This window comes from Pangasianodon hypophthalmus, chromosome 19 (assembly GCF_027358585.1).
Source record: "Pangasianodon hypophthalmus isolate fPanHyp1 chromosome 19, fPanHyp1.pri, whole genome shotgun sequence".
NCBI lineage: Eukaryota > Metazoa > Chordata > Actinopteri > Siluriformes > Pangasiidae > Pangasianodon > Pangasianodon hypophthalmus.
In genome coordinates, this window is record NC_069728.1 from 20,499,904 (window position 1) to 20,514,676 (window position 14,773).

Genomic DNA, 14,773 nt, shown 5'->3' on the forward strand with positions numbered 1-14,773 from the left:
TTCCTCTTTCAGTTTCTTTATTCGTGATACTGCACACTGAAATCATTTTCATCCCTGACAAAATATTTGAGTATACTTCATTTTAATGTTTCTTCCTTCTCTGCCATTTTTTTCTTTTTCCTTTCTTTATTCTCCATTGCTTTGTTCCTTCTCCATTTATTTTTTCACTGTTTTTATTTTAATTTTTTTCATACATCCCACTTTCCTTTCTTTCAAAACTCACTCCCTTTTTTTTACTTTTGCTAGTGATGTTTTATTTATTTAATTTGCTTGTTTGTTTATTTCTTTATTGTTAGACCTATTTATGTGTGCGTGTGTGACCACATAAATAGGTCTATATATACATATATATACATGTATACACACACACACACACACACACACACGAACACACACACACACACATGCAAATAAAATTTTAATCAAGATATATTTCTCAGCTCCATGCACTTTATCTAATATCTCCAACACTTCCAAGAAAACTTGGACTCACTGTGCATGCAAGGGACTTTTATTTTAGAATTCCGCCCGGTTTCATCCCCGGAAGTCTCCTGAACGCAGCAGTTGTCTCTCCCTGTTATAAAGTAATTATCAGAAGCTGGACAGAAGAATCCTGCTGAAAGAAATGTCTCTTTATCTCACTAACATCAGCATCACTGTCACTGAGAGCATGACCGAGGAAAAGGTAAAAACCTTCCTGCTTTATTTACTTTAACTTTAACTGCATCAGTCCAGGTTTATTTTATTTTTTATTTTATTTTTTATTTTATATTAAGCCGTGTCTCTGGGAAATTTCAGTGATTATACAAATGTTGGAAGTTTAATTTCTGATCTGTGTGTTGTACTGTGTTGACGTTTTGGAGATTTCTTTTTGTTCCTCAGACTCAAACTCTTTACTTCCTACACAAATACACACCATGAATAAAACATAAATAAATAAATAGATAAATAAATAAGTACATAAATACATAAATAAATAACTAAAGAAGAATAATCAGTAATCATTAGGCTACACCTCATACACTACTGCACTAAAAGTACGACTGTTTTATTTTGTAAATAAATAATAGTATAAAATAATCTCTGATTGATATTAACTTAAATCCACTAATTTATTTATTTAATTTTTCTTTCATTGTTCCTTCACTGCTCCTTTCTTTCTACCTTTCCTAACTAATGTCCTTCTTTCTTTCTCTTGTTTATTTCTTTCCTTCGTCTCACTTTTCTTTCTTCCTTCCTTCACTCGATCCCTCCTTTCTGTCTTTCTTTTTTCCTTCTTTATCATTTTTTTCTTTGTCATGAAGGTGATCTACAGAACGTGAATGTAAACACACACTCTGTGACGTCTGTGACAATATTATATTTGTATTTATTTATTTCTTAAATAATTTGTATTTTGTATTTAAAGAAACCCAGTTTGACCAGCAGGAGAGTGTGTGTGTGTGTGTGTGTGTGTGTGTGTAAAGATAGCACACCTCAGTCTCGGGTTGTTACAGTGTGTGTTTCGTTGCAGAGTGTGAAGAAGGAGTGTGAGTGTGTGGAACTGGGAGATCTGCAGCAGAAAGACAAGTGTAGAGAGAAAGCTCCACGCCGAGTCATTCACTTCTCCAGCGGAGAGACAATGGAGGAATACAGCACCGAGGACGAGGAAGACCACACACACACACAGCCTGACAAAAACAACCAATTGTCCTCAGTAGACGCGGTGCGTGTGTGTGTGTGTGTGTGTGTGTGGTTTGCTCTGTTTTACAGTTGCATATTTCCAAACATCTCTAGTTTTAATCAAATCCAGCTCTCACAGACGTCTCTGCTGTCACTCCATCCTCACCTGAAACACAATCTTCAGGAAAAGTTCATCCTGCGTCGTTTTTCCTCAAACTGCTGAGACTCTGTGTGTTTGCTTTAAACAGTATCACAACACTTACAACACGGTGGTGACTGTTCATGATGTTCACGTCTCCTAATGACTCTCTTAACGGGGACCAGACGAGAACTCAGTCCTTCAGAATCTACATAGAAATCCAAATGAGATCCGTTCCAGTCTGATCATTCAGCACAGCTCTGTGTGTGTGATCAGTCTGTGTGTGTGAGCAGTCTGTGTGCTGAAAACATGATTTAAATCATCACACGTTTATCTGAAACAGGGGGAATTTCATGGACTGGTAAACCTTAAAACATAGGCAAAATCAGAGATAGATGGATGGATAGATAGATAGATAGATAGATAGATAGATAGATAAATAGATAGATAGATAGATAGATGGATGGATGGATGGATAGATAGGTAGATAGATAGAACTTTATTGGCATTGCACAGTACAGGTACTCAACAGCGAAATGCAGTTTAGTGTCTACCAGAAGTGCAAATAGTAGCACTGTGCAAACTAATGAAGTGCCATTTGAATATATATATGTGTGTGTGTGTGTGTGTGTGTGTATGTATGTATACACATACACTGAACAGCCATAACATTATGACCACCTGCCTAATGTTGTGTTGGTCCCCCTTGCGCCACCAAAACAGCTCTGACCGTCGAGGCATGGACTCCACAAGATCTCTGAAGGTGTGTGTGGTATCTGGCACCAAGACGTTAGCAGCAGATCCTTTAAGTCCTGTAAGTTGTGAGGTGGGGCCTCCATGGATCGGACTTGTTTGTCCAGCACGTCCCACAGATGTTCGATTGGATTGAGATCTGGGGAATTTGGAGGCCAATCAACACCTTGAACTCTTTGTCATGTTCCTTGAACCATTCCTGAACAATTTTTGCAGTGTGGCAGGGAACATTATCCTGCTGAAAGAGGCCACTGCCGTTAGAGAATACCGTTGCCATGAAGGGGTGTAACTCGGTCTGCGACAATGTTTAGGTAGGTGGTACGTGTCAAAGTAACATCCACATGAAAGCCAGGACCCGAGGTTTCCCAGCAGAACATTGCCCAGAGCATCACACTGCCTCCGCCAGCTTGCGTTCTTCTCACAGTGCATCCTGGTGCCATCTCTTCCCCAGGTAAGCGACGCACCCACACCTGGCCATCCACATGGTGTAAAAGAAAACGTGATTCATTAGACCAGGCCACCTTCTTCCATTGCTCCATGGTCCAGTTCTGATGCTCACGTGCCCAATGTACGAGCTTTCGGTGGTGGACAGGGTCAGCATGGGCTCTCTGACCGCTCTGCAGCTACGCAGCCCCCTTATGCAGCAAGCTGCACTGTCCTTTCTATCAGAGCAGCTTTAACTTTTCAGCAGTTTGTGCTACAATAGCTCTTCTGTGGGATCGAACCAAATGGACTAGCGTTCACTCCCCAAATGCATCAGTGAGCCTTGGGAGCCCATGACCCTGTCGCTGGTTCACCGGTTGTCCTTCCTTGGACCACTTTTGGCAGGTACTAACCACTGCATACCGGGAACACCCTACAAGGCCTGCTGTTTTGGAGAAGCTCTGACCCAGTCATCTAACCATCACAATTTGGCCGTTGTCAAAGTCTCTCTAATCCTTACGCTTGCCCATTTTTCCTGTTTCTAACATATCAACTTCGAGAACCAACTGGTCACTTGCTGCCTAATATATCTCACCCCTTTACAGGTGCCACTGTAACGAGATAACGTTATTCTCTTCACCTGTCAGTGGTCATAATGATATGGCTGATCGGTGTGTATAACACAAGGCTGTGGGCACTGAACATGTGCAGTAGCTGTGGAGTAGATAACAGTATGAAAGGTAAATTACAGTATGTTATAATAGAAAAACTCTAATAGGTATTAAAATATATATATATATTTATATAATATATATGTAAGTATAGTATATATAATCCTCAGCATGGATGCTTGTAGTCAGTGATTTTATAAAATGCAGTTCAGAGTAAAATGATACTGTGTAAATCAGAAGGTAGAGTAAGAGTTCATTAGGCGATTTCTGCCGTAGTTCAGCACAGAAAAAACCTCACTGGGCAAAATATTATTATATTATTATTATTATTATTATTATTATTATTATATTATAAACTCTGTTCAGTTTAGAGTCTAAAAATGTCCGTGAGTCATTTGGGAGTCGAAAGAGTCAACGCTTATTGATGAGCCGAGTCAAATGATCTGACTCACTGAAAGAGGTTCAGATTGCCATTACTCCTCCATTATTCTTAACTAATCCAAGAAATTTAAAAAAAAATTAAAATTAAAAAAAAAACATTTCCATGTGTTGAATACGAGCAGAAATAATAGAAGTGAAAAAGAATTGTTTTTTAGAAAGTCAGGAGATTAAAGTGTTTATTTTTCCTTCTGTATTTACAGTCGAAGCTGACGTGGGGTCCGTACGTGTGGTTCCAGATGTGGAGAGCAGCTACAAACACTGTGTCGGGTACACACACACACACACACACACACACACACACACACACGCTTTAGGACACACACTTATCATTTTACAGTTTGTCTTTTCACGACTTGTAAAAATGATTCTTTATGCACAGCCTCACTCATCACATCACTCTTTCTCTTTTCATAACACAGTCAATGACCATTAAATATCTTTTCTTTAAAAAAAAATGAGTGTAGAATATCTGGAAAGGTTTTTTGTTTAACAGGAAACATTAACCTGTAAAAAAAAGTCATGAAAGCATCTGGATTTTTTTTCTTTAACAGAAAAGACATTAATTCTTTCTTTCCTCCCTCCCTTTTTTCTGCAAAAAGAGTAAAGAACTCTCTGTTAGTTCTCTGATTTATTGGCCTCAGATCTTCACCTCATGCTTAGACAGGGAGTGATGTTTGTTTCTTCCCACAGTGCGCCACCTAGTGGTGAGGTTTTACAGAATCAGTGTAAAGGTGTAAAAAGTCTGTGGATCATTGTTTCTTTAACTTCCTGATGTGTGACTGTGATTGTGATTGTGATCGCAGCGTGTGATTATGTGGGTGAGAGAATCGCCTCGCTGTTCGGCCCTCACGTCAGCCAAATATCAGTACGCCATCAACGAGTACCACAGGAGCACCAAACAGGTAGAACCTGTATACCTATACCCATCACTTCTCTTTCTTTCTTTCTTTCTTTCTTTCTTTCTTTCTTTCTTCACTTCTGTCTTTTTTTCTTTTTCATTCATTTCTCCTTTCATTCTGTCTCTGTTCTTTTTTCTTTCTTTCTGTAAAGATATTTTCCCCTTTCATGCAAGGTTCTTTACCAGCTCTCTCTCTCTCACACACACACATTCTCTCTCACTCTCTCTTTCTCTCTCTCTCTTACTCAGAAGGAGAATGAAGCTAGGGACTCTCCAGTCTCGGAGGAGGCCGAGTCGCATTTTGAGGGGAAACAAAAAGAGGAGATCCAGGAGCAGAACTTAGATAAATCTAAAGTTGATGAACCTGAGATCCTTGACGCTGAGACTCGTCCTGAACCCGAGGACCTCGACGCTGAGACTCGTCCTGAACCCGAGATCCTCGACGCTGAGACTCGTCCTGAACCCGAGAAGCTCGACGCTGAGACTCGTCCTGAACCCGAGAAGCTCGACGCTGAGACTCGTCCTGAACCCGAGGACCTCGACGCTGAGACTCGTCCTGAACCCGAGGACCTCGACGCTGAGACTCGTCCTGAACCCGAGGACCTCGACGCTGAGACTTGTCCTGAACCTGAGATCCTTGACGCTGAGACTCGTCCTGAACCCGAGAACCTCAACGCTGAGACTCGTCCTGAACCCGAGAAGCTCGATGTTCCTGTTGCTGCACAGAGCGTTTAGCCACCTTCAGTTCCAGCACCGAGTTCTCCACACTGAGGTTCCTCCTGCAGCAGCTGCTACAGCACTAAACAAGTTTAAACACTTTCCTGTTTTCCTCGTCTTTACTAACGTCTTTGACTTTGCTTTAACCTCATCGTGTACAAATATAAGCGTTTTAATTGTTTTATAACAAACATATTGCACTGAAATACTGATGTACTGAGTTACAGTTCTGTTATTTATTCAGTCATCAATGTTTATTTTTAGATAAATTATAAAACTTATCAGAAAGCCTTAATTTCATGCACTAAGTTTTCTACTTGTATTTATTACATATTTATTACTCAAGATTTGTTTATAAGCTGCTAAAATGATTATAATTCAGTAGAGTATTTTTTCATTTTTCTATTTAACACTGAAATAAATGTTTAATATTGGGCAAAATTTGAACTTTTTTATTTGTTTTATTTAATATCACAAGAGTGGCTGCATTGCAGTGTGTGTTCTGTCACACTTTCAAAATTATTGGCACCCAAGTTAAAAATGGGCTTAAAGTAAAAAAATAAATAAATAAAAACAGTTTTGTTGTTAATTAGCTTAATCTCACACTGAAAAACGAGAAATCTAACCTTAATCATTTACAATAACAAAGTCACATGTCAGAATTATTGGCACCCCTAGAAAGTTTTCTATTCCTTCCTCACTTCTTTGTTTGTTTTTGTATTATTCTTTCTTTCCTCACTTTGTTCTTCTCTCTTCTTTCATCTTTCTGTCTCTCCTTCCTCACGTCTTTCATTCTACAGCTGTAGATATTTCATATTCCCGCTGGTTTATACTGAGTGGAATTTATTTGAACTTTATTTATTTATTTTATTTTTTATTTATCTATCTATCTATCTATCTATCTATCTGAGGAATTACATTGTGAATCAGTAGTGTGGTGGTCATGTGTGTGATTGGGCCGGAGGTGTGTTATTTCAGCTTTCCAGCAGTTCTGCTTTTATTCTGGCAGTCAGGAGAGTAAAGAGTTGGAGGATGGAGGATGGAGGATGGAGGTTGGTGGTGCTGCAGAGAGATGGCTCATCTACACAGCCAAGCCCAATGAGAACAAGGACGTCCTTCAGACATGATACAATACGGCATTGAGCTGATGATGAACCGCTTCAACTCACATCTCATATGAAAAAAGTTTGAGCAGATTGATTGATCTTAGAAGGAATGATTGGATTAATTATTAAACAATTCATAACATCATAACCAAATATTACCCCATTATACTCAAAACTATTATAATCTTATCTGATTATACTCAAAACTATTTTTCTTTACACACATGATGACGATATTTAATGTATGTTAGCAGTTTAATACAGCTGCAGATCACAGGTTTATACCAATGCACGTTCTAATACTTCATCGTTTCTATAGTAACGGCATATTCACAGGGACTCGTACCGCAGACGCTCCACATAGTGGATGTAACTTAATGTGGTGAAGTTTTCTGTAAGGAGATGTTTATTTAACATTTATGGAAGGAGTCTCCAGTGTCAGCGCTTTGTAACCGTCAGAGGTAAAGCCGTAACTTTAATTTGTCATCTTCAAGACAGACGAGTTTACACTTTGTATTTTCTCGGTAACATGACAAGCTGCGTTTTTTTTTTCATCACATTATGTCAAGACAGGAAAAAAAAGAGAGGCTGGTGAGGGAACGACTGTTTATAGCTGCTATAATGTAAGTGAGAACAGGAACTAACTTGTTTCAAGAACAATCCACAATATTTATTGTAACTATAAACAGATATAAAGTATTCCATCAGAAGAGCGAAAGTGCTCGCTGGGTGGTAGAGATGGCATTACTCTCGCTCTCCTGTAAATCACAGTGCCACTTGTTGGCATTCGTGAGCTTGTGTATGTGGAAGAGGGCAGACAGCACTTTCCTATGAGTGTGTTGTGCTGCCCTGTGATGCAGCATGAGCAGAAGTTTGAAAAGATGAGGTTTAGCACACTTCACTTGTCTCAGAGGAAGCATGTGTTAACCTTCACCCTCCCTGGTTGGTAGTTATCATATGATAGCGGAGAGATGACTGTGGTGGGAATTGACAGGTGACCAAATCGGGGAGAAAACAGAGACAGTAGCCACTATGAGACACAGCCATTGTCATAAAACAATGAAACAAAACCAGGGAATACATTAACAAGGAACAGAATCATGCACAGGAATTTTTATAACCAGACCTTCCAGAGAACCCCAGTGGTAGTACTGAGGAATCTGGGAAGACAGCGTGAGGTGGAGATGACGGAGAACTGAGTGTGATGATGAAAAAAAGTGTGACTGTTGCTCAAGTAATATTCACAATAACCACTTAAACTCTCAGAAGGCCTGGTACACATCATCCTGACAAGAACCGGATCAGAATTTACGCTGGGAATTACGTACAGATTAAACAAAAAGTGTGCTTTTAGTTTCAATTTCAGTAATTTCAGTAATTCAGAATCAATTTCAGTAATTCAGAATCATTTTGGACTTTCACTTTATTTGAACGTTCAAGGGTCACTTTCACTATCATTTGAATAATTTTCCCAGTTAAATTTAATTTAGGTCAAGTTTATTGTTCCACGTATGCAAAATGTTAAGAGCATTTACTCTCTTTGTAGACTATGTGACTGAGTGAAATTAGCAGGTTACATGTATATACTACTTGTTGAAGATCTCATTTCAGATTTATTCCCCCTGTGTTTGCTGTTATAATAAGCTCCACTTTTCTGCAGTCTTTCCACTAGATGTTGGAGCGTGGCTGTGGGGATTTGTGTTCATTCAGCTACAAGAGCATTAGTGAGGTCAGGTGCTGATGTTGGGATGTCGAGGAGGTCTGGGGTTCAGTCGGTGTTCCAGTTCATCCCAAAGGTGTTCAGTGGGGTTGAGGTCAGGGCTCTGTGCAGGACACTCGAGTTCTTCCACTCCAACCTTCACACACCATGTCTTCATGGATGTAGAAAAAAATAACTGAAAAATAAATGTCTTACTCAATAAGAAAGAATACAACTCATACAACTTAATAGGTCCAACATTACTAATCCCCCCCCCCCCCCCCCCCACATACACACACACACACACACACACACACACACACACAGGCTTAATGGTATGTTCCACTCATACTTGTCAAAATAAATTGCAGGTTTTTGTTGAAAACATTATTACCCAACTACACATGTGCTGTAGTGTATTTATGATCCACTAGGTGGCACTATCAGTAGGCTTTACAGTGGAGGAAATTTTCCGTAATCTTTGTTGCACAATTTTCTAATGAAATGTGTTATGTGTTGATGTTGTGTAAGTAAGCTGATAATCAGTCAAGCATAATGGTCTTGTTTGTCATGTAAACTCCAGCATGTCCTGTGTGAAGATCACGCTGTAATCCACAGGGAAAATCCCAAGATATAAAAGCGCCTTGCTGTCAGGTCACCCTTTGACCTTATGGTGTCACATGTATGCAGTTCCTCTAACAATAAAGTCTCACAATAGATATCCTTATGCATTTCCCATCACCACAATCTTAAATTTCACATAATCATCTGAACACTTTAAAAATAGCTGGGCTTCATATCAGCTTTAAGCAGCCTTACTGCAATAAAACATGACAATGCAAAGTCATATCTGTGTACATTTAGAAATCATGAGTGATGAATATCAAACACAGGATTCAATCAACTCAACTCCAGTGTTAGCCAATAATCCGAGATAATGTTACTGAGAAAATGTGAAGTAAATTTTAACTACCTAGAAATAACTAAGATTACTGTAAATGCAATTATGTAAGAATTTAATCTTTAAAATTTACTTACAACAAAATATTAATTTGTCCTTTTTATTGTGTGAAGCCAGTGTAGTCAAAATATATCAAATAACATTAGCTGGCATACTTTATTGGCATATATTAAGCCAAAACACATGTTAAAATAGTTGTTTCATATGTAATGTCTACAGAAAAGTTCAACTATATTATAAATTCAGTTCATTTTGAAGATATCTTTTACTTCAGACTTTTTCTGGATGGCACTCAGGCACAAGAAATGCATCTTTTCAGACCCTTTCAGGCCCATTATTAACCCAAATACCTGATCCAACAAGCTAAACCCAGCAACTGAGTTTTTTTTTTTTTTTTGCACATTACTCATATTGCATTTGCCCATAACCCTTTGTCCTTTCTGGCACTTTGTAAATATTAATATTATTCATACTTAATCAAGTACTGAATATACTTTATTCATCACTTGATTATATACATGCCCATTTATCTCACTGTGTATATGTAAACAGTCACCGACCACTTTTGCCGTGTTGTGCTTTCTGAGATGCTTTTCTGCTCACAACGTTTGTAAAGAGTGGTTACTTGAGTCACTGTAGTCTTCCTGGAAACTCGAACCAGTCTGGCCTTTTTCCCCTGACCTCTCTTATCAACAGACGTTTCCACCCACACAACTGTCACTTCACAGGATTGCTTTTTGTTTTTCGCACCATTCTGCGTAAACTGTAGAGACTGTTGTGTGTGAAAATCTCAGGAGATCAGCAGTTTCTGAAAACTCAAACCATCCCATCTGGTACCAACAACCACGTCATGGTCAAACTCACTGAGATCATGTTTTTTTTCCTCATCCTGATGTTAATGTGAACATTACCTGAAGCTCCTGACCTGTAACTGTATAATTCTTATGTATTGCGTTGTTGGCACATGATTGGCTGATTTGCATGAAATTTGCATGAATATGCAGTTGTACAGTTGTACAGGGTGAGTGTATATCCTATTTATTTGCTTTCTCTGCACTTTAATAGTATTGTATTAGCTAGTGAGATGCTAAACTGCATTTTGTTGTATTTAGTACTTGACAGTAAAGTTGAATCTAATGTACTCTATTCCAATAACGATCTCACATGCAGACTATTCCCATTCATGTAGAAGTACTGCTTCCTCTTCATTCTTCTGGCTGATTCTAAAAATTACCTGCAGCAGGGACTTTTCTCTGTACATCATTCTGACCTCATTCACATATAAAAATAGCTGTCCTGCTTTGTGTCTGTCACCAAAGTGACTTGCAGCAGTAGAATAAAGTAGGACACACCACATCACACACTAGTGTTTAGTCTGTGAAGCGCTGAAAAAAAACAACCAGTATCTGCAACATCTGATGCACGTCTGATGCAGCTCATGAGGGCTTGATATCTGGATTGTGAAAAGGTTGAATCATTAATTCCTAGTTGAAACCCTGCAGTGCTCAGAGTAGCACTCAGACCCACTGATCAAGACAGTTTCTGTATTTTTATGTAGCTTTCAATGAGTTTTATGGAAAGAGCAAAGCGTGAGAAAGTGTTTCAGTTCCTGAGAACAGCGATGACGGAGCAGCTGAGAGTGGTGTGAATGAACTGTTCATAATATGATAAATATTATCATATTTATGATCATCATATTATAAATAATATTCATAATAAAAAATAGAAGTATGAAATTGCCAATGTAAGAACAGAAAGTAAACACAATAGAGTACATTTTTTTGATATATTCATGTAAGAAATAGACTTCTTTTGGTGAAATGTTACCCACTGTAGACTATTATAAATATATATAATGATATTTTTCCTAAGTCAAAGGTCAAATGGCTTATATTGCAAACAAATGTATACTTCTGCATTGTGGAACTAGGTGTACTACTTAAACATCAGTAGATTGTTGAGCTTTTTTCTTAATGTGGCCCATATAAGGGTTAAAACAGTACATCTTAGTTCTCTGCACACTCATTGGTGCATTTATTGCTTTTTGCACACCATTACACTTATTCCCATTAGCAGCAGTAGTTTCTTTATGCACTGTGTTCTTCGGTTGCTGGATTTTTTTCTCTATAACTCCTTATGGTGATCTTTCCAAATAAACTTTTTCTCTCAGAACCAGTTAATCAAGATTCAGATATCCTCCCAAAGCAAAATAAACCTTCCTCGCCCGCGCCAGCGGCCTCTATGTTGAAGCATGGATGGGGATTCCACCATTTTTTTCCTGCAGCAGTGTTTCCTCCCAGATTAAAGGAAAGAACCAACCTGAACAACTTGAATATCATCTCTATAATTAACATGTGACCTTAAATGGTGTCCAACATTTATTTAGCCTTTTTTTTTAGTTTAAACTCTTTCTTCAACAACATTTTCCTACATTTTCCCTAAACTGCCATTAGACTACCTGCTGATAGTGGAGCAGTAGGATTTTAGCCCTAGAGAGCATATGCAGCGGTGCTTCAGTCCTTTAGTCTGTCCTGCTCTCTCACCTCCTCGTCTGTACACTCTACTCAGCTTCCAAAACATCAACTTTCATGCTAATACCTCTGTCAACGCCATCGCTGTCTCGTAGATCGCTAACTAGCTGAGCTATGGGAGCTATATGAGTCTCTGCCATTATATATCTGCATTGTATTCTGGGACTCATTCAGTCTGCATTCAGGTTTCCACTACTTCTACGCTGGATTTCTCATTAATATGATATCTTGAAAACGAGTGAGAATAGATGCTCTCACTCTTTTGTTTTTAGGAGCTAACAGTGAAATCTGACCAAAAAAATAACAGTGTCCACCTGTGACATCATCTCAATGCACAACCGCTAATTTCTTACAGGAATCACTGATCACATCAGAAATAAATCAATCTAAGCATATTCAAGTGTGCTTCAGGGTGGAGCTAAACTTTACACCCGATGCCTCCTGTCAAAGAGACAAGAAATACACGTGCCACAAACAGGTATGGAACAGGTATGGAACAGGTATGGAACAGGTATTCCAGATAACAAAATTGTAAGAACATGTCCAGGTGTGATCAGTCATCCCCAAAGGAATGTTCACTATGCTACTTCCTGTTTATACAGAACATTGTGCAGAATTTAAGATTAACTGATGTCCTGATGGCACATAAATTAACAGATAAACTTCTTGTGCATGCAAAATGACATATCACGCATATGACGAAGTGTTACTGCAGACAGGACCATAAGCATTGTGCAGATGGGTGTTTCTCTCTCTCTCTCTCTATCTCTCTCTCACTTTTTCTCTGTGGAAAGTCCCTACACCGCCTTCTTGCGGTGTTCTCTGAGTACGGGACTCAAGACACAGTGGCGAGGTCAAAGTTTCCATTCCTTCTAAAGTGCTCTAACTGCCGTGGCTTTCATGCTCTTTCTAGCTCTTCAGCTTTCATCAAGTTGATGAAATCTTTCTCTGAAATTAGGACATGGGTTACAGTTCAATAAGCGTTGAATTCTGGATTCTGATTGGTCAGAAGGTGTTGATTATTTTTCTATAACAGCAGCTTCTGACAGTAGTGCAGCTGCAAATCACAGGTTTATATTAATGCGCTCTCCAGCTAATGTTGTCATCATGTAGCTACAACTTTTCCTGATTACCGTAGTTTTGTTGTAGCAGCGTAACTACTTACGTAGAAAAATCATAGCAATGTGATGCGGCTTTGTGAAAGGGTATGATAGAACGTTATCGTTTCTATAGTAACAGCTCATTCACAGGGACTTGTACAGCAGACGCTCCGCATAAACATTAAAAAAATCGTCAATATGGTGAAGCGTTCCATATTTACAGTGTTTGTGCGGTTTAGGTTGCAGATTTGTTTATATTTTGGGAAACGGAACCATATTATCATGAGAAAATCTCATAGGTGGATGCAAAAAAGAAATAATAATAACTGCATGGGATTGAAAAACAGTCTCCTCTACACCTTTAGTCTGCAGGATATGACAGCACACCTGCCCTATACTTCATAAATGGAGAAGAAAAAAAGAGCTTAAACGCCTTCCGGGATGTGATTGGGATCCTGCTGTTTGCACTCTGAGTTTGAATAGAGAGGAATGCAATGATGAGCAGCAGCTGAGTTTACTGAACGGTGGGAATTTCCCTCAGCTTCCCTCTGGCACAATCTGTCCTTTTATTCACAGAGACTGGAATTATGTCCTTATCAGCACAACAACAATGAAAGCACATACTGAACATTTCAAACCTCGAGTGAAGTGCTCTGTAGAGTTGTGCATGGGAGTGACAAATGCAGAAATGCACAAGGTCTCCAAAGGGGGAAAAAAAAGTGACGTTTCAGATGTGCACATTAATTTCAGTACTCTTTATTGCTGACGTTCGCTGCAGACACTTCCTGGATTTCTCTTCACGTTAGCACAGGTACTTTAGCATTTTTTTTAAACATACATTGAAATATTAAAGTGGAGTTTTTCCTGAATTTGTTTTTGCTTAAACATCCAAAAAGAGAAAAAAATTAAACTAATAAAAATAATAAATAAAGTATAATAAACAATTTTAATTACATAATATGTTCAATAAAATAAAACACAATTGGAAATTTAAAGCTTAATAAATATGCACAGGAATTTTCCAATGATCAACATGAGATATAAAGTGCTATACATTCACTTTGTTCTCATAAGAACATAAAGCATCTCAATTTGCATCTTTTTTTATTACATCTATAACTCATGAATGTTATAAATCATATGGAGCTGAGATTGTTTGTATTTGGGCAAATTTCCATCCTTTAATAGACAATTTTAAAAGCGATATTTAGCACACATAAACCCAATCCATGTGTAAAGATGCTAATTTCTGTTTTATTTTTTATATAAATAATCGTTATATATGTGTAAAGCTAGTCATGATGCTGCTGATGAAATGCAGTATAGACTTTCCCTGAACTTGAGGGAAGAGCTCATTGAGAAGAAAGGTGAAATGATAAGTCACCTTGTGCACGTCCTCTACTTCCTGAAATTATTTACAGTTCTGCTTTTCAGAAATCCCCCGGAACTTTCCCCTCGTCTGTAGTACAGGTGTAAAAAATGATGAGCATTACAGATGACCTCAGGCCTGGACGAAGGTTGGATGTATTGTCTGGCCTCATTGTCCTTCATGCACACTGTGTTACAGGAGACATCACGGAGAAAAGTATTCACTGTTTAGCAATCTTCAGCTGTTTAACATTTAACCTTAGATGTGTAACGTAATGCCCGTGTGTATCACAGTTGCACTGTG

General features: G+C 38.5%; 1 protein-coding gene across 1 annotated transcript; it reads left to right on the forward strand.

The window, feature by feature from the left end:
* The first annotated feature begins 517 nt into the window (after positions 1-517).
* LOC113524757 (protein FAM177A1) lies at positions 518-6,256 on the forward strand. The gene is given in 6 exon segments (XM_053242417.1): positions 518-685; positions 1,514-1,705; positions 4,290-4,356; positions 4,893-4,933; positions 4,935-4,991; positions 5,237-6,256. Coding segments are annotated over 6 exon segments (903 nt in total). The 5' UTR covers positions 518-625; the 3' UTR covers positions 5,723-6,256.
* The last annotated feature ends 8,517 nt before the right edge of the window (positions 6,257-14,773 follow it).